The sequence below is a fragment of the Streptopelia decaocto genome (assembly GCF_964273445.1).
Source record: "Streptopelia decaocto genome assembly, chromosome: 5".
Classification (NCBI taxonomy): domain Eukaryota; kingdom Metazoa; phylum Chordata; class Aves; order Columbiformes; family Columbidae; genus Streptopelia; species Streptopelia decaocto.
In genome coordinates this window covers 58,824,112-58,849,948 of record NC_138659.1, presented here as the reverse complement: position 1 = coordinate 58,849,948, position 25,837 = coordinate 58,824,112, and the positions used below count along the sequence as shown (strand labels likewise).

General features: G+C 51.4%; 3 protein-coding genes across 8 annotated transcripts in view; 1 reads left to right on the top strand and 2 right to left on the bottom strand.

Annotated features, from left to right (window-relative positions):
• Positions 1–11,292, bottom strand: part of WBP1L (WW domain binding protein 1 like) — a 59,009-nt gene extending 47,717 nt beyond the window's left edge. The window contains exon 1 of one of the 2 annotated variants that reach the window (XM_082052928.1): positions 11,166–11,292. In XM_082052928.1, the coding sequence (XP_081909054.1) occupies positions 11,166–11,252 (87 nt within the window). In that variant the 5' untranslated portion in view covers positions 11,253–11,292. The remainder of the gene's footprint in view (positions 1–11,165) is intronic. The other variant, XM_082052926.1, reaches the window with a different exon arrangement.
• Positions 11,293–14,567: 3,275 nt separating this feature from the next.
• On the bottom strand, positions 14,568–20,995 carry SFXN2 (sideroflexin 2). 3 transcript variants are annotated; one of them, XM_082053971.1, is made up of 12 exons: positions 20,919–20,995; positions 19,804–19,976; positions 19,353–19,523; positions 18,256–18,354; positions 18,031–18,106; positions 17,869–17,954; positions 17,115–17,175; positions 16,977–17,043; positions 16,479–16,528; positions 16,124–16,173; positions 15,924–15,971; positions 14,568–15,535 (listed from the first exon to the last, which is right to left on the bottom strand). In XM_082053971.1, the coding sequence occupies exons 2-12, from the start codon at positions 19,962–19,964 to the stop codon at positions 15,436–15,438; spliced, it is 969 nt and encodes a 322-aa protein (XP_081910097.1). In that variant the 5' UTR covers positions 19,965–19,976; positions 20,919–20,995; the 3' UTR covers positions 14,568–15,435. The 3 variants fall into 3 exon arrangements, with proteins under 3 accessions (XP_081910097.1, XP_081910096.1, XP_081910095.1); XM_082053970.1 differs by having other exon boundaries at positions 19,804–20,062; positions 20,919–20,984; XM_082053969.1 differs by lacking the exon at positions 20,919–20,995 and adding an exon at positions 20,668–20,782 and having other exon boundaries at positions 19,804–20,062.
• A 74-nt stretch (positions 20,996–21,069) lies between these two features.
• Positions 21,070–25,837, top strand: part of ARL3 (ARF like GTPase 3) — a 31,502-nt gene continuing 26,734 nt past the window's right edge. For all 3 annotated transcript variants that reach the window (XM_082053973.1, XM_082053974.1, XM_082053972.1), the window contains exon 1: positions 21,070–21,208. In XM_082053973.1, the coding sequence (XP_081910099.1) occupies positions 21,206–21,208 (3 nt within the window). In that variant the 5' untranslated portion in view covers positions 21,070–21,205. The remainder of the gene's footprint in view (positions 21,209–25,837) is intronic.

The following is a 25,837-nucleotide window of genomic DNA, read 5'->3' as shown; positions in this document are numbered from 1 at the left end:
CTTGCTCTCATCTCACAGCTCTGCTCGGTCAACCTGCTGGTTTAGTCCCAAGTCTGCATCTCTGTGTGCTGTTGCCTCCAAGGGGAAATATGATACAAGAAATTCAACTTCTTGACTTCACTACAGAACCAGTTCACTGAGAGTTGCAAAGAAGGAAAAGCTTTCGCTTGGACTATTCATTTTCTATGCAGTAAATACAGCATATGCGATTTGTGAGGTGCTTGATCCTTGTCTGTCTTCACATGTTGATTATTTACAGTAATCCTTTCCAGACAGAGAACAACAGTCCCCACACCAAGTACAGAAGAAGCCAAGAACAATAAAACTGTATCTCAACAATTAGGTAAAGTTTGACCATAGTACTTGAGGGCATTGAAAACCTTTGGACCAAAACCTTGCAGAAGAAAACCAGGAATTTCTTGGTTAACAATTACTAATTTAGACTTGACGACCCTCATCCAGACCTCCAGCTGAACAGGGAAATTACACAGTATTTATACACCTGCTACCACACAATCTCCCAGTATTTTGATATAAAAACCCCACAGTTCATAGTACAGTCACCATTTTAATGTCCCCATTTTAGATGAAAAATGTGAAATTACTTTCTTAATATCATATGGTAAGCTAGGATCAGAACTGAAAAACTGAGGGTGAATTTATAAAAATCATTTTGCAAAAAGTACCCGTGTCTCAAAGCACGGACTCAGGAGCACACTGTGGCTTTTAAAAAATCATTCTTTTTTATGATTTTTTATAAATTCACCCTCAAGAAAACCCCCAAACCAACCAACCAAAAACTAAACCCAAGAAATTTCCTTTGAAAACTGTTTTGTTTTTTTTTTCTATCATTTACCTTTGCACTAATCCTTTGGGTTAAGTAAACTATCAAGACACTTCACCCTCAAGAGCCCTCACCACTGCAGAATATGCAAGATACCTCCTGGCAGGACAGGGAAAAAGCCAACAAACACAGAAGCAGTCAGTGTAAGAGCTGTAAATGAACAAGTTAATGGGCTTTCTTTAAAAACATTAGTTAAAAGCATAGACAAGTTTTACCTTGCACTCTATCCTGAAGGAAAGTGCCTTCAGAAAAACTGTTGGCAGGCAGTGCCTGTGCGAGAGAAGAGCTAATGGTAAAAAGAGCTCTCAAGCAAGGACACAAATAAGCAAAATATAGGGTCATTTATTTAAGAGTCTGTCCCAACTTGTAAAATATCACTAGAACTTAAGGTTTCCAGATTTGTAAACTTAACTTTTTCTGTACTATCAGCATGATAATGGCTACATCAACAGCAGCAGCTCACCCAGCCTTCAGATTACACTCACACAAGACATGCGGTTTCATGGACACAAATACACCATCCGTGTGCTTGGTTCCAGGAGATGGAGATGCAAGTGACACAGCACCCAGCCAGGCCACTGTCAACATCTTGTCTAGTGCTGTTTTCCTCTCCTGCAGATCTCTATGTTCTCAAGCCAAAGTGTTTGCTGCTTACATACATAAATTTAGTTCTCTTTTATTAGGACACACTGAACATACTTAATCCCTTGGTTGTGCTTCTAAACTCTTTTAGAGTAGGATCATAGCAAGAAGAGTTTTGGTTACGCACTGCTAGATAACGCAACACAGACAAGAAGCCATCAGTGCAACACCTTCTGTTTCCCAGAGTTTATCTGCTCTGTTAAAGGCTGTGAAAGAGAGATTTATCTGGTCTTTGTCCACGCAAGGAATTCAGCAAGCCCTTACACTTCGTATCAGCCTGAAGTTACATGCCAGCAAAGGTGAAATAAGGCAACAACAGATTTGTATGGTCCCTTAATCTAAAGTTTTCCTGGCACAATGCTTCTCAATAAATACATGGCATGCTGCAAATAAAGAAGGACTGCTACTTCAGCTAGTCCATCTAGAAAAAGCAGACTACAGGTTTCAGGATGGAAAACAATACTGTGAAGAGCAAAATCACTCCAGACTTCCTGAATTCATCTTTTAATGAGAGGATGATCCTCGGACTTGGCAGTCAAGGGATGGGCCTAAGAGCACAAAATGGGCCCAAGGAGAAGAAAACTCCTGACTCTTGTTTCCACGGCATAACTCCTCTCTGGTGGTTCAGCATTATCACATACTCTAGCAAGACCTGGGAAGGGCAGAGATACAAGGACAGAGCAGAAAAGCAAGAAAATCAGTAAAACAATGAGCCACAAACATGAGAGCAATATTTAATAATCAAGTATGTGAGATGCCAAAATTTCCTAATAAGATGGGTAGGAAAACGGAGCAAAACAATGAGACAGAGAGAAAACAATACAGCTAGGAACAGGAGAGGAAAATTAATTAAGAGCTCTTATTTTTGACACTGCAATTTAAGACAGGCTTTGTTAGAGTCCAAGTGCTAAGTGTCAGTAAATGGAGACAATCAGCAATGACAGATGTCTGCAAGCCTGTTTCATCTAAGCTTCAGGTCACAGGAGACTGGCGAGGAAAATGCAAGCTGTTTGTGAAGTTTGCTGCTTCTAAAAAGAAGTCAAAAAGACATGGTAATTTGAAGACAACACAATACTCTCACAACCCTCCTCTTTTCAGCATTCAGTGTTTGAAAAGTGGTCTGAAAACGAACAAATGAGACAACCAGTAAGGAAAGGATGAATTAATCACACTAGGGACCGAGACATGAGTCATGACCTTCACACGCATTCAGGTAGCTGCATTAAATGCTTTCCAAGCACAGAGGAAAGGTCTTTCAGATCATATCTGAAAAAAAGTCTTTCCTCCTCCCCCAAGGAGGAGGAGGGGAGCACTTTTGGTAATTTTCCCAATACAATTACAGTTGATACACAGGATGAGATGATATCAGCCCAGTATCATGGCCTTGAAGATATGCTGCCTTCTTAAAAGGTTTTTTTGTCCAGTCTTCACAGCACCACTGTACAATGCCCATCACCTCCTCCAGCCTTTCCCCTGCTTCCCAGCTCAGACTGACCCCAGCCACTGTTTAACCCTTTCATTCCACACCAGTCACTCCCAATTCTCGCTTAGCTCAGCCAGAGAGCTCTAAAAAGTGCTTTTGCAGCAGGTTGCTCCGTGGGACCGATCTGCCCACAACCAGCGGGGTGGCTGTCACGGGGGATATTTTATGCAACGGCACAGCCTGATCTTCTGGAGGCAGAAGACATGCAGCTTCCATGGGCCATCATCCATCACCTGGGATTTAAAGAGGCTCCCACACAGAGAAAGAGGTTTAAAAAAAAACATGCTACTACTGATACAGTATTAACAAATAAAAAGTTTATTACAAAGAGTTAGGAATACAGAGCTTGTCAAGGGTGAGGATTTCTGCATCTGTTACACTCTTTCCTTATCAGGCTTCTGGTGTGGCTGCCACAATTGCTCCATTATTTGACTGAACAGCATTATCCCCGATTACGAGCCCCAGTTCCATATCAAGTAATAAAAAAAAGTCTCTTGTGGACAACAGTACTTGACCTACTGCTTATATCTGTGTGCTAGGACACAAGAGAAAAGAGTAAATCAGTTCTGCTCACTAAAAAGCCCCTCCACCGTCTGCTGGCACACCACTAATGTTCAAGTTTCCTTCCCGCTTCCAACAGGCGACGCTCAACACCTTTTGCACAGGCAAAGGTCAAGATGGCTGGTGAGATTCCTAGCAAAACACTCTTCATAACTGTTTCTACAGCTGATCAGCCTTTTCCCCTTCAATTTGCTGTTCAGTCAGCAGAAGACAAAAAAGAAAAATGAAAGTAGTTCTGTAACCACGGGAGCTCCGTTAAGCTGACCTCCCGTCAATTTGTTCTGCAAGGCTGATTGACTTTGCAGGCTAGTGAACTGTGAGCTCCAACTGAAGCTTTTCCAGAAACCAGGGCATATATCAAGTCAGTCAATGGAGCAACTAACCAATTTCCCAGTGCTTAATAACCTCGCAAGTGTAGCTTCTCAGTGATGTTTCCCTGTTTGTTTGGGGTTTTTTATTGTTGTTTTGTTTGGGGGTTTTTGTTTGGTTTGGTTTTTTGTTTGTTTGGGTTTGGCTTTTGGTTTTTTCAAGATCTCTCTCTGCATATCTGTTTTCAGGAATTCCGTTGAAATCTTATGCATCTTTGAGGTCTCTTCCTACCAAATTTGGTTCTAGTTGTCCAGGGGCTTCAAAATTAATTAATGGGGAGACAGACACTGATAAACATATAAAGCTCACCTCCTTCTGTGACCTGTCTTCTTTCCATTAACAAAATTCATTTTCCTGCTAAAGTCACTCTCTGTCCCACTCAAGGACTTTTGGCAAATCAGCATCTTAACAAGTTCCCTCAGCCTCAAGACAAGACAACATATGGTTAGTTTTTGCTTTGATCATGACCCCTCCCAGACCTCAACCAAACAAAAACAGCCCTGTGGACCTCTGTTCTTGAGCTGCCTCTGAAATTTCCATCGCTGGCTTGCACACACCAGACCCAGAGATTAAATACAAACACATCACCACTAGAAGTAACAAACTTCCACCTCATAGTAAAGCAGAAGATTAAAGAGGAAATAAGGGAAAATCCTTTTCTTTACTGCTAGCAGATCTTTCCTTCCTTGAGGCGAACTCATTCCTTTGCTAGTCCTAAGGACCACACTCAGGATCCTGAGGTCTTGAACTGCCCTGAGGAAAAAAAAAGGTCCCTGTCTTCCTTCCTCGCTAAATGAGCACCCTTGAGCTTGTCAGTACTGGCAGCTGCTCCCCATACCCACCTACACCTCTACAACCCACCATCAGCAAGAGGCCAGCAGCATTTTGAATGGCAAAAGCTCTGCCCCTGATACACTGGGGATTTCTTCCATGCTCAAGCGGTCACTAGCTAGCAAGCTGCCACTGCACTGCCAGCACTTGGATTTTTTGTGTAGAAGTGCTTGGCAAGAAGGAAGAGTTGGGAAACTGTATCTAAATCTCCCAGCACCCAGCTCTCATATCCTTTTTTCCCATTTGGACAGATCTTGGGCGATGTCAGGTGGACAGATAGTGGTTCAGTGGAGGAGGCCTGCAAACCAGCAGCACTACAGGCTGCCTCCAGGAAAAATAAAATCTCTCTTTTCTATTTGCAGGTGTTGCTCAGGGCACAACGTGCCAGGAAGCACCAGCCACACTGGCCTTAAATGGTTCAGTCTGCCGCATCGGTCTGCCAGCATCACCTCGCTTTGCACCCAGCTAACCCCTCCTGCAAAGTGCTCCGTTACAGTTTCACAAGCCATTGCAGAGACTACAGCGGTCACCTAAAAATAACACTGGGGGCAGTGATCCCACTGATAATCACATCATTAGAGGAGAATCAAGTTCCTCCTTGTCCAGATAAACAGCAGGTCTCTGCAGCCCCTCAAGCCTCCCTTTGCAGTCAAACTGTACCTGTGAAATCACAGAGAAGCATCATTTGTGACTGCCACATGAACATACATGCTCCTTGTCACAGGCAAGGTACGGGCATGCAATTCCTGCTTGGCAAGCCTGTTGTCTCCAGCCAGCTGTTATTTCAGGCATATTTGTTATGTTCACTGTTCACAGGCTCAGCCACACAAGCAATTGACTGTGAGAGCTCAGCTGCCACAGCACCCAGGTTTTGGTATCTCAAAACCTATCTTCTTAGCTGTGGGTTTTCTAATCACAGCAGATAGCAGGGGGGAGGAGGGACCTGACTTCCCCATCAGCATCCCTCTGTGAAGTCATCCGGGAACACCATCCCACACTCTGTGTTTGCTTTCTTCCGACTTGGAAGCACAGACCAAAACCTGGCGCAACCACGTTGTCCTGCAACGTGCAATGAACCTCTCTGCCCTGCCATGACTAATGGCCCTGCCTCCGAGACTGCTTTTGAGATGTCTCTGACATGCTGAGTCCTTCCCCCCACGTTGCACAAACAGCAGTGCAATCCTAGCAGAAGCAGCTTGCCCAGTCATTTTGGATTCAAGGACCCTCTGAAACAAATGCAAGTCAGGAGCGTGTACAGCCATAAAGTCTCCAGTTAAATGCATTAATAAGCTGAGAAGATTGCTATGCAGCCAACTGGAAAGGGCAAATTCTTAGCCTGTACCCTGTAAAATGAGGCAGCTCAGATAAGAGGAACATCCCCAAACCAAATATGCACATTGTCAGGAGACAGAACAAAAGGCCATGTGTAGCTTGGCGTTACTAAAACTGCGGGACATGCCTGACAAGGAGACATTTGCGTAGGCACAGCCACGACCAAAGGGCACATCACAGACCACGCTGGATGGAGAACTAGGTCAGAAGATCACCAGCCCAACTAACGCCACAAGCTAATGTCTGTTCAATCCTGCCAACCCTCCCAATATGACTTACAGGAAAGAAGAAAAAACAAACAAAACACACATGTGAAACATAAAGCAACAAGGTGGGTGGTTTGCATTTACTAAATATACTGCCCATTACCTCGGAGGATGTCCACGTATTTTCAGATTAGAAAGAAACACAAACTGTTACCCACATTAATGCCTTTCAAATACCACAGAAAGGTGAACTTGCACATAACGCTGGGTTAGCACAGGCTGACAGAGCTATATAAAAGAGAACAGTTCCCACTTTTACAAGCAGAAAAGCAATGGCTGAAGATGCTGAGGAGAGTAGCACTTCTGGGAATCGAAGTGAGGGGTTGATAAGTGTTTTAGCCAGAGTTGAGTAACTCTTGTGGAATTGTGGCCAAACATTGAGCACATCCATCCTTGTGTCTCACTGGGAAGGTGGATGGTGGTATCACCGCTTTGGGCAGGATCCCTGCTGCCCAGCAGCCTGGTACCCAGCAAAGCCACCACGTGGGGACAGCCAGTACTGGATGCTGCCACCAGTCAGATGAGGCTGACCTGGCCCAACCCAGCCTGGTTCATGTGTCTCGGAGAATGGAAAAATCCCCAGCCATATGAAAACAACTCTGGCAGATGAAGCTTTCCAAGTTCCCCCCACAGCGTAGCACAACTCCACAAAAGCTGCCCAAGCTTATTCTTAAGGTAGTGTTATATTTTTGTTAATTAATATTTGAAGAGTGGCAGGGAAATTCTCAGAAAGGCAATTACAGGTTCCAGTCACAAAGCTGCTTTGACTATCCTGAAGAAAACTGCCACACTCCTCCCCAGGATGCACTGGACACTTTCAGACCAGGCTTTCCATCTTCTGCACAGCTGCAGAGGCACAAGGAGAATTCTCACAGCATTGCATGTAATTGTAAAGGCAACTCAAAAACAAAAAAGTTTTAATCAGAGAGAAAAGTGTGCTATACAGATGAGACACTGGAGTTCACGGTGGTATAATCATTGCAGTACGAGCAGTCCATAATCCAATCTCCATAGTTATTTAGAGGTTCCTGTCCTGAACAAGTACAGGACGTACTTTGATCTCTGCTGCCTCCTGCCAAAACTGTGGAAATTTGCAAGCCAAAAAACAAAAGTCACAAAAATGTCATGGCAGATGAACTATATCCTATGGTCACACAAGCAACTCTCCTCCTGAATGACCTGATGCAATTTCAGGAGACAAGGAAGTGCAGTTGCAGCTGATTACCATAATCAAAAAAGTTGTCTTACATTTAACAGATGAGGAGATGAGCCTTTCTTACACAAGGACAATTGAAACTTTACTGTTCAGTTCACGAACTACCTGAAGCGATGCTCTGAAAGGGCCCAAATGCAGCCGCACTCTTGGAGGAAGCCCAGTAACTCCATACTGGTGCAATCAGAGCTGTGGTCACAGCTGCAGCACAGCCTTGGACAGAAACTCGGTGTTACGCGGGTGTTAGCCACAGCGACAGTCACGCTGAATTCTTCCTTAAAGCAAAGAGCTGTCTGTCCTCTTTGTCACATACGATGAATCATCCCTCAAGTCACAGTACTTCAACCAAACTCTCTAATTTGGGATGAAATGGGCCTTTAAGAAGACCGTGCTTCTGTCAGTGTTTGGCTCTAAACCACCTTACTAGAGAAAGACAGATTCCTCAGACTTGTCACATAGTTAACATTCACTCAAATCTCTTGTTTTTAAAGAAAACAACAGTTGAGAAAACTATGTGATAATTAAGCTGCAGGCGTGGGAAGCTGACAGATAGTTAAGGCGATCAAATAACCTTTGCTCTGCCCTGTAGAGACAAACTACATTACAAAATTTATCAAGTTCATTTTTAAAGATATTAAGGACTTACTTCCTCACTTTCTTCTCCCTCAAACCGAGAGGGGAGCACCCATCTAAGGAGTGCAGTTAAGGCTATACATCTACAGTCAGAACTGTACATGGCTAGATTTCTTCTTCCTGTGACATTTATCCTGATTTTATTACATAATTGCAATATTTCTGCCCATAATCTACTGATAAACACTTCAACTCCAGTTAAAAGAGTTTTGTGCTCTGATTACAAGCGAAACTGAAATAAACAGTCATGGAGACAAACTTGCATTCAGGATGGTGATGAGCAAATTATCTTCATCCTCCTCCATCCACCACCCCAAACCAACCTTAGTTAAATGAAAGGTCTTTGAAGATCCCAGGCAGCCTGGACTTATTTTAACCTGAAAAAATCAGACCCTCCTGCAGAGTACAGTGTGTTCTCGGGAATGTTTGTTCAGTGCGGCTAGGCAGTACAGCTCCACCTCCTTAATTATTTAGAGGACATATTTCCTGCAGCACCTCCCAGCCTCAGACCACCAGGTCTGGGGGCCAGTTTATGCAGGCAAGGAGACATAGACCCTGAACAACAAGCTCTCCCTAACAGCAGAAGCCAGCAGGGCATGGCGGATGTCTGCAAGGTACATGGAACTGGCAACAGTCACAGGAGGCAGAAAGGGCAGCAATGATCTGGAGAGAGGACAAGAGGCAAATCCTGTCAGGGTTTCAGCTAGAAACACAGGAATCCTTGGTGCTGAGACCTTCCAAGTCCAGCAGTGCCCCACTGCAGCTCTTCTCTACAAGCCCATCAGCTCTGAGGAAATCAGGCTCTAAGGCAACACCAAAGCAGACAAAGTTTTGTTACATGCTCATTTTCAAGATCCTACATTACCACTGTCATTTTTGAGTGGGTAGCTGTCAGTCTCTAGTATGCAGCAAGATAACACCAGTCTTTTGACAAACAGAGTCTATACTTGAGATCTAAAATAAACCACGAGAGTTTTATATAGATAAACTATGAAAAGAAAATGAGTTAAAGATGTATCCGTATCTAAGTCCTCTAAAGAAAACACAGGCCACCAAAGCTCTTCTCCCCCACTCTCATGTATTGTACCACTCAAGACTTACTATTATTTTAGGATTATTTCTGGTGCACTGACTGGAGAGGATATCCACAAGTCACGTATGCAACTATTCCACAGGCAACATAGCTGTATGATTTCTTTCACACCCTCCTCCCTTTTCCTTTCCTCCTTTTCTACTTCCTATTCCTTTCTTCTACCTGCTCCTTGACTAAAGTACAAGCTGTACAAGGAAGGAAGCACCTTTCAGAGTCTTCAAAGCAGGTATGGTATTTTTATTAGCACATATGGGGTTGAAGACTTTCACAACTTTTGTAGAGATAATCCTACCACCTGACCACTGCTCACAGCTGGAATGCCGCAAGAACCAGAGAGCAAAATGGACCTGAGATTGTGCTTATATACACTTAATTTACATACCTCAGCCTGCAGCTGAAACAGAACAAGCACTAGGACTTCTACCTGTTAAAGGCAGTTGAGACAACGTGGAAAACGCACAGTTCAATACAATCCTGCACCTGGCTCCCTAGGGAGCAATGGCCAAACTTTGCCTCAGTGCAGCTGAAGGAGATGTGGGATGGCACTGCCAACAAGGAATTACACAGCTTTTAGAGTGGATCTGGTGCTCTTAGTACCCTGAAAAGGATATCCAAAAGGGGGATAACATCTGTAGTCATAGACAAATTCCTCATCTCCTCCTCCAGCAGAAGCATTGGGAAGAATTTGCTGGACCACTTCCAGAAGGGATACTCCCCATCTGTACCCGTGTGACGTTAAGTATCGTGCAACACACAGCATCTATGACCTACAGTCACAGGTCAGCATCTCACTGGTTCAGACCTTCAACAAATGGAAACTACAACTTGTACCTTATAAGAAATACACCACATCAAATCAGAAGTCATCATATTCGATCTATGTTCTACATAGGGTGAAAGAAACATCTTGACCCCATGAACAATAAGATCCAGGTTGTGCACAGGTCCTTGGTCTAGTACAGTCCTCTCCAAGTGACACTTAGCGTACAGATCAAGGTGAGAGAGATCTACAAGTGTCTACACGGGAAGACCCAAGAATATCACTAGTACACATTGCAGCATAGTCAGGAAAGAGAGTAAAGAGATGAAGAAGGGAGAATCAACTTCATTCAAACCCTCTCCAGGTATGAAAAAGGTAGTAAGCGGGTGATCAAAGTCTACAAAGGCAGGGCCTAACTCCCCTCACCCCAGCTGAACCACACACCGTCTTCCTTTCCCCTGCACAGAGACTTGCACTGCACCTCTCCACCACAGTTCCTGCCAGGGAAGACAAGTTCACCTGGCCTGTGCAAGTCCCATTTCCCTGCCAACCCAGGTCCTCTGGCCAGCTGCTCCACAGCCAACCTTCAACTCATCTGAAACCTCCCCCACCCCTGTCCCCTCGCAGGCCACCCTCTTCCTTGTCACCATCCCAAAAGACACATGCACCTCCATCCGTAGGCCCCTGGGCACCTGGCAGTTTAAGTCTTCTGCCCTCACTAGAGCCATCTTTCCATCTTCTCTAGTCAACACCCTTCCTCACGTCCTGCAGCCCCGCTGCCGTACAAAGCACCTCCAAGAGGCGCTGGCACCCGTGCCTGGATCCCTGAACCACCTCTCCATCTCCACGACACACAGGCACCGCCAAACTCGGGTCTCTGCATCTCCTCCGGCTTCACTTAGGCCAAGGGAGCTCCCCAAACCTCGGGCAGGCCCCCAAGAGCCTCTTCCCCCCGCCCCAAGAGCCCCTTGGCACCCCATGTAGGCTCCCACCCCTGCCAGCCCAGCCTGACCCCACACCCCAAAGCCAACCTCCCTCCCCCCGGAGAGCACAGCCGCCCTCGGCCCAGGGACACAGCCCTATAGCACGGCACGGCCACAGACCCCCCCTCAGGCGGCACCCCGAGGGCAGCCCCTACCTGGGCAGGCTCCACGCTGGCGGGCAGCCCCTCGGGCAGGGCCTGGAACAGCAGCAAGGCCATGGCGGCGCGGAGCCTCCTCGCCATCCCCCCCACCCCCCGCTCCCCGCCTCCCCAGCCCGACTGCGGCCCGGGACGGGAGCCGAGGGGGCACCCCGCTCCCGGCCCCGCCCTTGTCGGTCGCCTATTGGACGGGCGGTGGGCCGCTCGGCTGGCCATTGGTTCAGCATGCTGTCGCTTAGGGCAGAACAAGGAGGGGCTGCGCAGGGAGCTGCCATCTTGAGTGTGGCGGACCGGGGAGAGAGCCTGGGATGGCGCCAGGTCTGCCATATTGTGAGTGGCGGAACTGGCTGGAGAGTGGTGTGGGAAGCTGCCCCTTGGTCCTGCACCCCCAGTGCAATGCACCCCCGCGGGCAGAACTGGGCATGGCAAAAAGGGGGTTCACAAGCACCCTCTGGCCTGCCACAGCCTCCCTGACACCCCTACAGCAGCCAGGCACTCATCCCCCATTCACCTGGTCACACCTGGTTACTGTGATCCCTGCTCAGCCTGCGCCCCAGTGCACCCACAGAGCTCCCAATCCAAACAGCCTTCCCGAACCCGGAGCACACCGGGGAGCTCGACATGGACAGGGTGCTAAAAGGGGTCTGGCCTTGAGGCGCCCAGTGGGCAGCCACACGTTGTTATAGGAGGACTGTGGAGAAGAGGATCTGCTGCCATGGTCCCAGTGTGTCCCCACACCACGGTCCCTCACCTGGGCTTGCGGCCCCAGGAGAAGTGGGGACACTGGGACTTGGGGTTAATTCGCAGCTGGAAGGAGATGGCCTGTGTTTCTGGTGCAGTGGCTTTTCACACCGCCACTCCTGGCGTGCCAGGCAGCCTCTGTGCTGGATTGGCATGATGAGGTTTATCAGATGCTTGGATAACACATTAAGAACAGGCAGAAAAAAACAATCCACTTAGCAGCTTATCTCCTACCCTGGCATTTTTCAATCAGGGCAGTACTTGGGGCACACCTAACCCCGCCATATCAGCTCACTTGTCTGCAGCTGGCATGGGCTAACACGTGGGAACCTATTGCACATGCACCCTGCTTGCTCCTCTCTCCACAGGCAGCCAGTTCACCAGCCTCTGCTGGTAAGGAGCTGTGATCCAAGACTGCCTGCTGGGGCTGCTTATGGCTCAGAGGAGACCCCCACCCTCCCCAGCCCTTCCCCAGGCTCTGCCACGGCCCAACACAACACCTTTGATCTGGTTATCATTTGAAGGGAGGTTGTAAACATACTGAAGCACTGACATTTCAGCCACGCACAATTATTAAAGGAGATTTATTCCTGTTCCCAGCTGGCTCTGAAATTAGGGGCACAGCAGGGAGAAGGCAGCGAATGCACATGGGACAAGCCTAGATCAGGTATGACTCATCGCTGGAAAGCAATTAACACTCACAGCTCTTCCCAAACAGGGATGAGTCCAGCTCTGACTCTTTGCAATGAAGTTTCCTTCCCATTGGAGCAATGGGAGATGGAGGCAGAGCTGGCCAGAGCCACCCTTGGCAGCACAGGGACTTGCTGGCTGTGACCCCTCTGCTCCCAGCAAGGTCAAGGGAGTTACTGTGGTTTTGGGGAGTGCAGGCAGGCACTGGTTGCAACAAACATCTCCTGACACTGGAGCAACATGAGCTGTTGAGATTACTTGAATCCTCCAGGGGAGATTTGAGCTACAACCTAGAAACCCCGCTGAGCTGAACTGTCAGCTGGCATAAATCCATGTCGATGTGAAGAGAGAATCCACTGCTATAAACTCGAGGGGAAGGTCTGGCTTGAGGATGGCTTGCTGATCCTCTAGGCCCAGAGCAACCCTCTTCCTCTGGCCAAGAGCAACAAACTGTGCCATGTCCCACTCCCTGGGGTGGGGGAGAGCTCCTGCAAGATGTCAATAGCTTTTCAGATCCCTCCATCACCCCTCTGGCATGGCTAGGGGTAGGAAAAAAGGAGTGACAAAACCACAGAGGCTTTCCCAGCATGGTCCCAACCTTGGCTTCAGGTGGCTGCTGCCCTGGCATCGCTGGCCACATGACCTGCAAATGCAGGAAGGGTCAACAGCAAGAGCGTGGCCACAATGTGCAGGGGAAGAGCACATTTAGGGTGTGCAGCACATCATTTTACAAGCACCCCTGTGCTTCCAAGGCTGCCAGAGGTGCCTTGGACTCAAACACAGCACAGGCTGCTACAGGTACCTTTCTGAAAGGGCTCAAAGCAGTTTTGGGTGTAGGGCAAGAGCAGCTTGAGTTAAGGAGCTTAAGAAAAGCAGAGATGTCTCCTTGTGGCTTCTTTCCACTCCCAACAGGAGTGACATCTGTTTCATTTCATGTGCTTATCTATTTTAACTGCGCATTAACAAGAGATCAAATAATGCCCAGGGAACAGATACACAAGTTTGAACATGTTTTCCTATTTTCTGCTGACCTACTAATTATTTCACAGCTCTTGTGCAGCTTTCTAGCTGTAGCTACATGTGGTTGGAGACATTATCCTCTGCCTGTTGTTGCAGCTTGGGCAGAAGCAAACCTGCTGTGGATACAGCTTGGCTCTTCAAAATGTATGTTTGGGTTTGGCTGCTCTCTCTGTAGGAGCAGAGTGGTTAATACCAGAAAGCCCTTTGCAGACCCTGGGTCTCCACTTGGGCAGACAACTGATGTGGGGATGCTGCAGCCCTGTGGGATCTGACATGCACCCCTGGCTGGAGAGACCAGCATGGACCATCCACTGAGCCATGGGGCTCTTTGAGAAGCTATGTCTTAGAAGCATGCAAACATCTTAGAAACTTGCTTGTCCCACTGAGACATGTTCATTAGCAAGCTGAGAGCCTGGATGCAGGTGGCTGAGAACAAGGACTTTAGCCCAGGACTTGGGCTGAACTCTGGGGCCCTCTCCTCCTCTGTAAATAGGCTGCAGCAAACTCAAGCTGCTCTTCTTCGGGGTAGGAGAGGCCCCATGACAGACCCAGATTAGCATCATGCAAATGCTACTTGGCCAAGACAAACAGCACCCATGGGTGTACAAGGGTCACCCAGCATCATCCCCCTAGCCCTTCCACTGGGATGAGAGTCACCATGAGCACAGCACTGTCACCTTCTCTTTGTCATTTGCTTCAGTACTGTTTACAGCCCCAACAGCCTCTTGGTGAAGGCTTCATGGGTTGCCCAAAGGCTTCAGGGCTTGTGCCAGCCCTTGTAGAGCCTCACAGCTCTTCCTTCTGTCCCTGTGCAGACCCTCAGCCTGGTGCCCAGTCAGTCACAGAGCCCTGCCCAGGGAACCAGACACCCGGAGACCAGTGAAAAGCAGAATTCACAGCTGTTTTGGTTTTTTTATTTTTTTTTTTAAACAAAACAAAAACAATCACTGCATTTTATTTTTTTAATCTTCTTCTCTGTTGTTTGCAGTGCTGCTAATCAGAACCTGAATTAATGCCTCAATAACTTTGTGATTGCTATGACTCCTTCCTCCTGTCCAAAGGGGCCTTGGTCTGACTGAGGACAGTGAGATGCAGGACAACAGTGATGGCTGGCTCTCTGCTCAGAGGAAGGGGTAGTTGCAAACATTAGATCTTAAAAACAATTATTTGTTTTTAACAACACCACCATCACCACCACCAATTTCTCTCAATTGTGGCAATTGCAAAAAGTGAATAAAACCTGAACCTGAGAGCAAGGAAGGAATGGTCCAAGCATTGGTCCCTGGACTTTGGGGTGGTCCCTGTGCAGAGAAGACAGGTCCCTTCCCACCTGCCAAGGCGGGATCCAGCTCTTGGTAAGAGGCTACTGCGGTGGTTTAAGGCAACAATGTGGTTTGGTTCCTGGTAGAAGACATGGGTGATAGCAGGGCACCAGCCGTCAGAGGTAGGACTGTGCTCTGAGCCCAGGGGGAGAGAGCCTGATGGCTCGTGGGGCTGATCCTCAGACAGAGCAGACAGATCCCTCCCGCTCAGGGCCAGAGGAAGGCATGGGAAGCGCAGCCATCACCCAGGGCAAGAGAGAGGTGGGGAGGCAGGGACACAGGCAGCAAAAGATGGCTCAGGACAAGCCAAGATGCTGCAAGCTGGGCATGCAGGGCCAGATCCTGCCTCTCTGGTGGAAGGAGTTGGCAGAAATTATTCTGGGCTGGGGCAGGCAGATCTGGTTCAACCACGCCTCCGAGCCCTGCTCAGGGGACATAGGGCTGGTGGTGGCAGGGGGCCGGAGGGGTGCAAAGACTCCTGAGGCAGCATCTGTTCACAGTCCCTTGTTAAAATAGACGTGCAGCACTTTGTCCCTGTGCTTGGCCACGATGCTGTCGCGCAGTTCTGGCTCGAGGTCAGCCAGTGCAAGGGAGCTGTGGGGAGAGGGGACAGACACTGAGATCTGCAAACCTCCTCCCTGACCACCAGTAAGGCCACCCTCCCTCCCAATTGCCATTTAAGGTCCCTTGCAGTCCTGGGATCTTGCAGGCTCACACCAAAACCAGCACCCATCCCTGGCATTCACTACCCCCAGTACTGGGGGCAGAGAGCTGCCCATGGCACTGTGGGTCCCATTGCTCCCAGAAACAGAGCAGGGGAGGCACGTGCTCTCCTGCTGCCTAGGGCACCAGCAGACATGGACAGACACTGTTTTGGGTTGAGGTGCCCACCATGCCTCTCACGGGATGGGCAGAGAAGAGCCAGGGGAGGAGGAAGGCTCCCAAGGTCCTGCACGGGAGGGAGAAATAGTGGGATAGGTACCATCTCTGCGGGAACAGGGCACAGGCTGCCGGCACCATGAACAGGAGGCTGCAGGACAGAGAACAGCCAGTGTTAAGTGTTGGGGATCCCAGCCCATTTGCGCCCCCAGCTGCAGGGATGTCAGCCCCAGAGTGCTGCTCAGGCACCCATGGAAGCCACGCCCTGAGCACCCACAGCCTTTTGAGCAGTGAGATACTTACAAGCCCCCGCTCAGCAGCACTTGCAGAGGCATATGGAGAACCCGGATCCGCTGCAAGAGAAGAGCAGGGAGTGAGTCCCCAGCCTCACTGCAAGCCCTGCTCACAGGGTAGAGAGACTTCTCCCCTCAACAAGGCTGAATGCCCAACACCTCCAGGAAGCCACTGATCCCTGCCATCCTCTCGCAGCCTCTCCATGTCATCAGAGACATTTGGTGTACCAGTGACTCAAACAGGGCAAAACAAGCTAGACTCTGCAATGCCCCCATTTCATTCCCAGCATCTTGGTGGCTGAGGAGCAGAGCTGGGGCACTGCAGGACCCGCTGGAAAACTGTGGCAGGAAAAACAAGGGCTTACCTGCATGAAGGCGAATTTCTCCAGCCGCTCCATGATGACGGGCAAAATAACTAGGTGCAGAAAGAAGAGGTCAGCCCCCCCCAAAAAGCCAGCCCATGGGGCTGCCCCAGCAGGACCGTCATCCCAGAGGCTGTGGCAGTGGCTGGTTGTGCTGGGAGCTGCTGGCTCTTTGCTCACAGCAGGGATCGGGCACAGGAACCCCATCCATTATCTAAACATGCTCTGTGGTCCTTGTGCTCCCATCCCTCCTGCTGGGCTTGCTGCACAGTGAGGGTCTTGCAAGAGCAAGGGGATGTGGGGCTGTAGGCTCAGAGGGCTCTGACGGATGCAGCAGGATGAGGAGACCAGCTCCATCAGTGAGATGAGACCAGATGTCACCCAGGATGCAGGGCCACCCTCCCTCTTCCTCCCATGGGGTATCCTGAGACAGAGGAGGGCAAGGCAGCAGGTCCCAGGGGAGCCCCAGTCTGTCCCCCTACTCTTCCACCCCACACTCACTCATGCCTGGTGCCGCCATGGTGATCCTGGAGACCACAACCTGCGCGATGCCCTTCACCGCCGCCCTCTGCAAGCAAGACCAGCGGATGAGTCCCCACCACACCATGCCCTGACCTGGATCCCCATCCTGAGACTTACCCTGGAGCGGCCGAGCTCATTGTTGTCCTTGTCCGTCACTGTCACTCCATTGATAATCTCCCTGGTGGGGAGAGGCAGCAGTGAGTGGTGGTTGGAATGGCTGGCGGGTCATGAGGAGGACACAGCAGTTGGGTGAGGGGGTGCCAAGGGGTCCCCCCGTGCTGTATTGGCACAGGAGCCCTGCCCCAGGGCTGCAGTGCCCTGGGGTGCCGTAGTCCCCAGCCCAGCCGATGCTGCCATCTTCAGGGCACGTCTGCAAACAGGGTGTGGCTGTCCAGACACCCACCTGGGACCTGCAGCCAGGCCAGGGGACAGTCCCCCACACAGCACCCCAGATCCTCATGCCATGACCCCCAGGGGACCCCAGGCAGCAGGCACAGATCTATACATGGGCCTCATCTAGGGAGTCCCAGCACCAGGACATCATGGACTGGGGCTCTCCCATCATCACATACAGAAGGCCTTTGGGTCTGCGGGATCTTCCAGCCCAGACCACAGAATGGCTATCCTTACCCCAAAATCCCCCTCCTGCTCCACACGGAGGCTGAGCCACCCCACCCCACACCCTCCACCAGAGAACCAGCACCATGAATGCACGGACCCTGGCTCACCTCCCTCTCATCCTCCCACTCCCTCCAGCCCCCACGATGGGAAACTGGCAGAGCAACCAGGGAGCCCCAGAGCCTGGCTGCCACTGGCTTGCCTTTGGAGGAAGCCAGGTCCTTTGAGCGCCCTGGCCACGACTGACACTTACTGCTGCCGCATCAAGGGGATATTGACACAGTTGGCAGCAGCCACGGCTGCGAAGGGGACCCATCGGGCCAGCAAGGGGGGCGCTCGCTGCGGGAGACAGGCTGGCATCAGTGCGGGAGAGGGGATGTGGGCAGTTACCCCAGCCAGTCCACTCCCAGCATACCTTGGTGTAGAGGTTGAGTCCCACCGCAGTGGCCAGGGCTGTACTGGTGGCCATGACATAAGCCACCCCAATTTGCCTGGACAGCAATTTCCAAATAAGAGAGAGAAAAAACAAACTCATTGATCCTGTTCCTTTGGTGCCCAAGACAGGGTATGAGGGGTCTTTATGGGGCTTCAGGGGGGTCCTGGCACAGAGGGTCCCTGTCCCACACAGGACCATACTCACTTCAGCGAGATGGCGGAGGCAGCATTGCGGTTGGTATAGTTGACGATGGCGTTGAAGGACTGGTTCACCCACTGCCAGAAAACCACAGCAGGCACCGTCCTGCAGAAGGAATGGACTAAGAGAATGCCCAAGGGCCACCAGAGATACATGGCTTGTGCCTGTGGCCAAGCTTGCCAGGGGGACAGCCAAGATGCCTCTGGTGTCACTCAAGGGAAACTGAGGCACCACAACAAAGCCACGAGCCAGTGGCAGAGCTGGGAAATGACCCCAGGAGTCCTGGCTGCTGTGGAGCTTTTTGGAACACACAAGGGGGCCCAGCCCTGTGGGGCTCTCAGCTATGGGTGGGAGACACAGCTCTTAGTGGGGCGGCAGCCACCCTGCTGGGCTGAGATAAGCCTTTGTCAATGGGAGTGGAAAGGAGAGGGCACACAGGGAAAGAAGTGGCTCTGGGGCTGATTGGGACACCTGGGCTCCTACTGGTGTCCCAGGGACACTGAGGTGTTTCAGGAGGGTAAACGGAGTGATGTGGGTCTGAGCAAGATTTGGGATGTGGGAGGGTGGAGATGGGCTGGGAAGAGTGTGACCCAGCAGCACTGGAAGATGCCTCACCCAGGCTGGACCTCACCAGCAAACAGGGGTGGGATGGGGATCCACTGGAAAAGCAGTGTCCGTCCCACACGTGCTCTGCATTGGGGAGGATCGCTCACATCCCAGCAGCCATTTCGGAAGGGGAATGCAGGGGGCCGTTGGCATGAGCTGTGGATGCTGTAGCAGCCTGGCCTGGCAGCACGTTTAGTCCCCAGTTTTGGCAGCTGTTATGGTCCATGGAGCAAGAGCAAAGGTGATGCATGGCTTGGCCATGTTAATCATTACAAGCGTCCCGGGAAGTGCTGAGCTGAGAGCGCAGGGTGAAGACAGACCGTCCCCAGCCACACCAGGGGCCAGGAAGACCCACAATGTTTCTGTCACAGGCTCAGCACTGGGGACCAGGCACAGGGACAGCCAGCCCCAGAGTAGGCACACTGGCCATGCCTCAGCCATTGGGGACCCTTTGAGGGGCTGTGGGCTGTCAGGGCCCAGCATCCCCAGGGGCTCACCGGTAGAACTGGAGCATGCAGCCAGTGAGGGCCATGCCCCCCGGCACCTGGAAGGACATCCTCCCGATGAGGTTCATCTTCTCACCGCTGTCGGGGTGGAAGGCCGAGTCATACAGCTTCTTGGCGTAGAGCAGCTGCTCCTGGCTGCTTCCCGGTGGCACCAGCCCAGCCCTGCAAGCCCAGAGCCCGTTGGCGATTGTCATGCAGACCCACTGGCACCTGGCGCTGCCAGGGCATGGAGCCCAGGGCACCAAACATAAAAGGCAGAGGAAACCTGTCCCAGCTTGAGGCTCCCAGAAGCCTGGAAAAAATTCCCCCAAACCACCTCCAACAGATGTTACATCCCAGCACGCCCACTTGTGAATGACTGCCTCCATCCCCCCGCAGGGTGATCGGGTATGGCCGCAGGCAGAGGGATGGCACCTGCCCCAGCTGCACCCCTGCCCCTCACCTCCAGCCTTCCACAAGGGCCTTGGCCCGGTCTAGCTCCTCCTCCGGCACCAGCACGGTCCGCGGGTCGGTGATATTGAAGAAATGCTTCAGGCGCCCCATGAAGGTGCTCTGGTCCCAGCGTGGGGTGTCAATGTTGAAACCACTGGGGACAGTGGCCATTTCAGCACAGGTCTGGGCAGGGGGAGAGAGTGGCTCAGGAGGATCCTGCCTCGCTTGCCTGCCAGGTGTGAGGCTGCTGTGGCCACAGGAGCAGTTAACTGGGCAAGAACCATAGCATGTTTATATTTAATGGGAAAGTTAGACTTTGAGCAGCTCTGAGCCCAGGAGCCCCCTGCAACCCTGCTACCAGCTGAATGCCAGACACAGCAAGGCTGTTCCTTCACACACCACCCTCCCTGCATGTATTCCTTACTTGTATCCCCAGCACCTGGCACCCACTCCTTAGGGTGGGACTGTGCTGCACAACACTGCAGGGCCCAGCTCCCCCTCCCCCACCAAGGCTGCATGGCACTGCCCTGTGAGTGCTCCCTGCTGGGGCACTGTACTGCAACCCCCCACACACATCGCATGTCACTGCATCCCCTGCACTGTGCTGTGTCCCTCAACGGCACTGCATGCCCCCATGGCAGTAGACTGCACCCTCCAATGCCTGCGCTGCAGCCCCTCCCCGAACACTGTCTGCACCCACTGTGGCACAGCGCCCTCCTGTGCCTCCACTGCACAGCCCCACCGCATCCCCTGTGGCACTCCACTGCACCGTCCCGCACTACACTGCACCCTCTCATGGCACTGCTGCTGCACTGCATGTTCTCCGTAACACCGACGACACACTCCTGTGACTCTGTCACACTCTCCCCCACACCGTTGTACCGCATCCTCCGTGGCACCGCACTGCATGGTTCCCATAGCAGCGTGAGGAGCGTGCAGCGCGGCGTGGCGCTACACTGCACGCCTCCCTTGCCACGGCCCGGCCCGGCTCGTAGTGCTGCATGGCGCCCTGGCAGCACTACCACACCCGGCCCGCCAGCAGCACCGCACCCCCGGCACGGCACGGCACGGCACGGCACGGCACTCCCGCCCCGCGCGCCGTGGCGCGGCCCCACGTGGCGCTACCTGCAGGCCCCCGGTCCCTCACCCACGCGGCCCTAGCGACACGTGGACAGCTTCAGCCAATCACAAACACCCCCACAACCACACCCGTCCCCTCCCGGCAGGGCGGCCCTTTGTAGGCATGCGCTGGCTGAGGGGGCGGGGCCTAGCGCCACGGCCCGCAGCTAGCCCCGCCCCTCCCGCCCGCCGTCGGCACGTTCCGTACGTACGGCGGGAAGCGCTGACGCTGTGCGTAGCGGCGGCGTGTGTGTGACGCAGTTGCCCATGGTAACCCCGGGGCCGCGCAGAGGATGGTGAGTGGGGCGGGGGGCGCCAGGGGGAGCGCGGCGGGGACGCGCGGCCCGCCGGCATGGGCAGACGGCCCGGGGCAGCCTGGGCCCGCCGGGCAGCGGAGGGCCGGCGATGCCCACCTGAGGGGCCCGGCAGGCCTGAGGCCGGGGGTGCCCACCCCGGGGGAGCGTGGGGTCGTGGGACCTGAGACACCCACTCGGGGATCTCGCGGGCCGTGGGGCCGCCGTGCCCGGACGGGATCCACGGGGGGCGATCTGGCAAGCCTGGGACCATGAGGGCTGGTGATAGCCACCTGGGGGATCTGACAGGCCTGGGATCACAGGCACTGAGGTTGCCCACCGGGGGATAGTGTGGAGGGGTTGGGGCACCAGGGACCTGGTTAGACAGTGGCTTCTAGTCAGGAGGGCACAGGGGCCTGGGTCCCCGGGGGCTGGGGCACTTAGGCAAAGCGATGCCGCTAGGGTTGGGGACAGTGTAAATTTGGGGCTTCCAGCCACGGGAAACCCTGGCTGGGGTTCTGTCAAGAGCTGGAGGCTGTGTGGGACCCAAAGAATGGGGTTGAGTTGAGTCCTGGTAGGGGCTGGGAGGCTTTAGGATGTTAGGGGATTTGGGGGGGCAGTGCTGAGGAGAGATCAGCCTGCCTGGAGTTATACTGTCATAGAACTGTTTGGGTTGGAAGACACCTTCAAGCTCATCTAGTCCAACTCCTGTGCAATGAGCAGGGACATCTTCAGCTACATCAGAGTTGATTCAGTCAAGGTGCTGAAGGTGTGATGGAGTGTTGGGTGCTCAGGAGGGCTAGGGAGCAGGGTGGCAGTGGCCCATTTGGCCTGAGGAGGGAAGGAACGATGGAGAAACCTGGCAAGGATGGAGGACACTGTTCAGGGGCTGAGTACCATGGAGGGCCTGGCAGCATCTGTGACTCTGAAGGGACACTGGACAATCCAGCCAAGGTGGGAGGTGGCCACCCCAATGTCTTGGATCCTGGCTATAGGAGAGCTTGCTGATGTGGAAGGGCTGGTTGTTGACAAACTGCCTTAGAAGGGGAGTTCAGTCATGGCAAAGAAAGGCTGGATGAAGGGGTTGGGTGTTCAGGGATGGACTGGACTGAGGCAGAGTCCTCAGAGCCAGAAAGAAACCTGCCAGTTGGGTGGGATGAACAGACTGGTGAGTCACAGAGAAAACCCAGTCAACATTGGCTAGCTAGAGTAGTTTGCTGGGATGTTATGTGCTCTGGGGGGGTCTGCCAGGGGCTGGGGAGATGAGGGACAGTCTGTGCTGAAAAGAAGAGGTAAGAATACACCATGGGAAAGGCTGGAAGTGAAGTTTTGATGCTGATGAGATAAAGAGAGTACCTGGGGAGGAAAGAAGCATTCACTGGGAGGAATGAATTGACAGTGAGCAATGTGGACTGAAAGGAGGAGTTTGGGTCTTGGGTGCAGCGAAGGATCTGGTTAGGGTGGAGGTCAATGCTGGGAGATGGGCAGGGTGGTGAGGATGTAGTGTCTTCTGAGTTGAGGTTGAGGTAAAGTTGAATGATGGACTTGGGTGTTGGAAACAACTTGGGTTTAGATGCCAGAGTAGCTGGGATGGGACAAGTGGAATGCTGGCAGATTCCAGCCAGGACTGGAAGGAAGAGTTGGGGCTGCCAGGTGAGGGGTGGTGAGAGCTGTGGTAGGTGTGGGAGCTGCTCCAAAGGATGCAGCACATGCAGAGAGCACAGGCAGAAGGAAACAGCCATGGGGAAAGAGCTTTCCCAAGGGCAAAGCCATGTTTCATCCAGGAGCCCTCTGGACACAAGCTGGGTTCATGCGAGTGGACAGCACGGCAGGCGGCATAAGCAAGAGCTACAAAAGCAGCTCCTCATCTTCACTGGGTTAATTCTGGCTGCGTCCCCACCTGCTGGGCCACAGAGAAAGAGATTGAGATAAGGCCTGTGGGATCTGCTCTATTTTAGATCAGTTGATGATGGAGCGTGTCACACCAGACACCAAAGCCATCACAGGATGACATCTGCTGTAAAGATGAGGGCAGCTGCCTCCAGCAGTGCAGTGCTTTGTGGGACACATTTGGCCTGCAGCTGCTGCTGGCCAAATCTGCGCCTCTGCCTTGTGATGTCCCGATAAGCTGGTGTAGTCTGGGATCTGGCTGCTGTTATCCAAGCGCTTTGTGTGTGGAGAGGGCGGACTGGGTGTTTTCCAGTGTTCATGTTACTTGATACAACATTTTACTGCCTCTTTGTCTGTTTTTCATTTCTGGGAGCTGCTTTTTGAATTGCAACCTCTTGGGCAGGGTGGGTGGCACTTTGGGGTGCCCAGTGGGCTGGCTGGGCTGGGCAGAGGACTGCATAGCTCTGCACTGTCTCTCTAGATTCTCAACTTTCACTAAAACAGAATAATCCTTAGTGGTGAAAACTGTCTGAAACACCAGTGAATATATCCAAAGCAGCTACGGCAGCCTGAGGGTGTGGGTCAGCAGTCAGAAATGAACCAGACAGCTTGATGTAACAATTTACTGCTTGACATCTGAGCCATGGTAGTGCCCGTGAGCATGTTTCTGGCATATCATGGTTGCATTGGGAAGTGCTTAAACCCCTTTCATTGACTGACTGCTCCAACTCCAGTGATAAGAGGGTTAATGCTGAGGTTTAAATTATTTCAGTGTTCATCCAAGTGAGTAAGTACAGAGGGGAAGTGTCTCCTTCTGCAGAGCATACCAGCATTTCTCACAGCTATGGGGCAGGGGTGGTAGAAGGTCATAGGTGGAGCACGGAGAGAAAGATGAGCCATAAAACTGCAGAGCATGAGGGATGTGGAGCACTGAAGTCTTTGGCGCCGTTAAGCAGCATCTGTGGTGGGCGCACAGCAAGGGCAGAGGGAGGCTGCTACATGAAAGGATATGCAGCTTTCCAAAGCTTAGGAAATGCTGTGTGAAGCAGAGCTTGTGGCTTCCTCGTCACTGTAATAATAATCTTTACTGAGATGGTATGTTATTGATAGATAGTGGGGCCAGAGGATAGCCAGTGTTTTTCTAAAACCGTTGATTGAAGATGACATCATCATGTCAGAACCAGGGTTGTCAAAGCATGGCCCTGCTTTCTAGTTGAGGAAACTGAGTCGTGGAGTGTCTAGCTGACACTAGGCAGATCTGGTGGAGAGGATGAAATACCAGCATAGCTAAATGCATAGTCAGGCATCTTTCTGCTGGTCTTGAGTTCATGTTTTTAGCAAAACCAGCATGTACCTGTTGCCTGCTACAGGTGTACCTAGTGCCCAGAATTCTTCCTTTGTCCCTCATTGTTTGGCAATAAGGCTGTATTTAAAATGGCCCCATTAAAAAAAAATAATGCTTCCAAGAGCTTTAGTAGTGCCTTACTGCTTTAGATTCCCAGTACAGTTCCATGTAATTTTTTGGGTTATTTTACTAATTACTGTGATGTTGGTATGAGAAACTACCTGCAGATAGGGCAGTATACCAGCAACTCGCCAGGACTGTGAGGTTCTGCAAAAGTTCTGCAACCAGACAAAGGCTGTTGACGTTGTCTGGTTGGGCATCAGCTCTTCTGATGGCATAATGCCTTCAGAGGGCATAATGCTTCCTTCAGACTTGCTAAAACCAGAGGAGTTTGATTTTAATTAATGAAAGGAGGATTCATGCTGGTATTGGTTAATACACCAAACCAGAAAGTACTGTGCGACCTCTTTGACAGAAAACTTTGTTAGTAGGTTTGCGCTGGAAGAACTCTGTAGGTGACTTGACTCAAATAAATGTTGGATTTCAATTCAGGAAAGAAAGTCTGTGTTGAGTGCTCCATATGGTGGAGACACGCAGCAAGCAAATGATTTTTCGGGAGTTTTGCCAGAGTAAGAAGTATTGAATAAACTATGCTCAATAGATTAATTTACTTTGGTTGTATTTTGAAAGACTGTGTGATTTTATGACCATTAGTGACATTTGCAGTTCTGCAGCCGAAGAGGAAGGTAATCAGACGTCATTCTTCAGGGCACCAGCTAATCAGTGCAGTTGTCAGGAAGGACTCCCCTCCTCCAGCTCTGAGTGCATAGGATTGCACCCTGGACAAGGAATGTAGCCTCAAATATCCACTGCTGAAGGCTGGATATTTGGCTCAACAAAGCCCCGCATCCTCCCCCATGGCAGCTTTTCCTGTGTGACTTTCTGAAACCATCACGTGCACCCTCTAACTTACTCTTTAAAAACAGAGAACTGCTGCCATGTTGCTTAATTAAAAGTAAATTGTGGGCCAGAGCTGTTTTAAGCGCTGTGCAGGGAGAACAGAGATGTTCCCCACACCGCGGAAGTACAGTTGTCTCAGGTGAGAGATAACTGAGCAATAGAAGCAAGGAGAGCCCAAGACAGGTTCAAACTTGTCATGTTCACTGCCTAAACCTCATCAAGGACTGTAGGTGTGGCAGAGGAGGAACTAGCGGGAGAATCCTGGGATGGTTTTATGGATATTTTGTGAAGTTTCTCCCATGGGTGTAGGAAAGGGACAAAGGTTTGAGAACAGAGCTTGGCAGTGCTGGGGCATCATGAACTGCGGGGAGACAGGAACCATCACCTCCCCAGCAAACAGGCTTGGTTGGGAAGGACCTTGAGGGTGAAGACAAGTG

Bases quoted from the DNA above. Each gene is read 5' to 3' on its own strand.
- SFXN2 (XM_082053969.1), bottom strand. The intron at 19,524-19,803 runs GTGAGGGGCAGG...CTGGGCTTGCAG, and splicing joins GCCCTTGTGGAAGGCTGGAG to GGCTGGGCTGGTGCCACCGG. The intron at 15,536-15,923 runs GTACCTATCCCA...CTCTCCCCACAG, and splicing joins GCCCTGTTCCCGCAGAGATG to CTCCCTTGCACTGGCTGACC.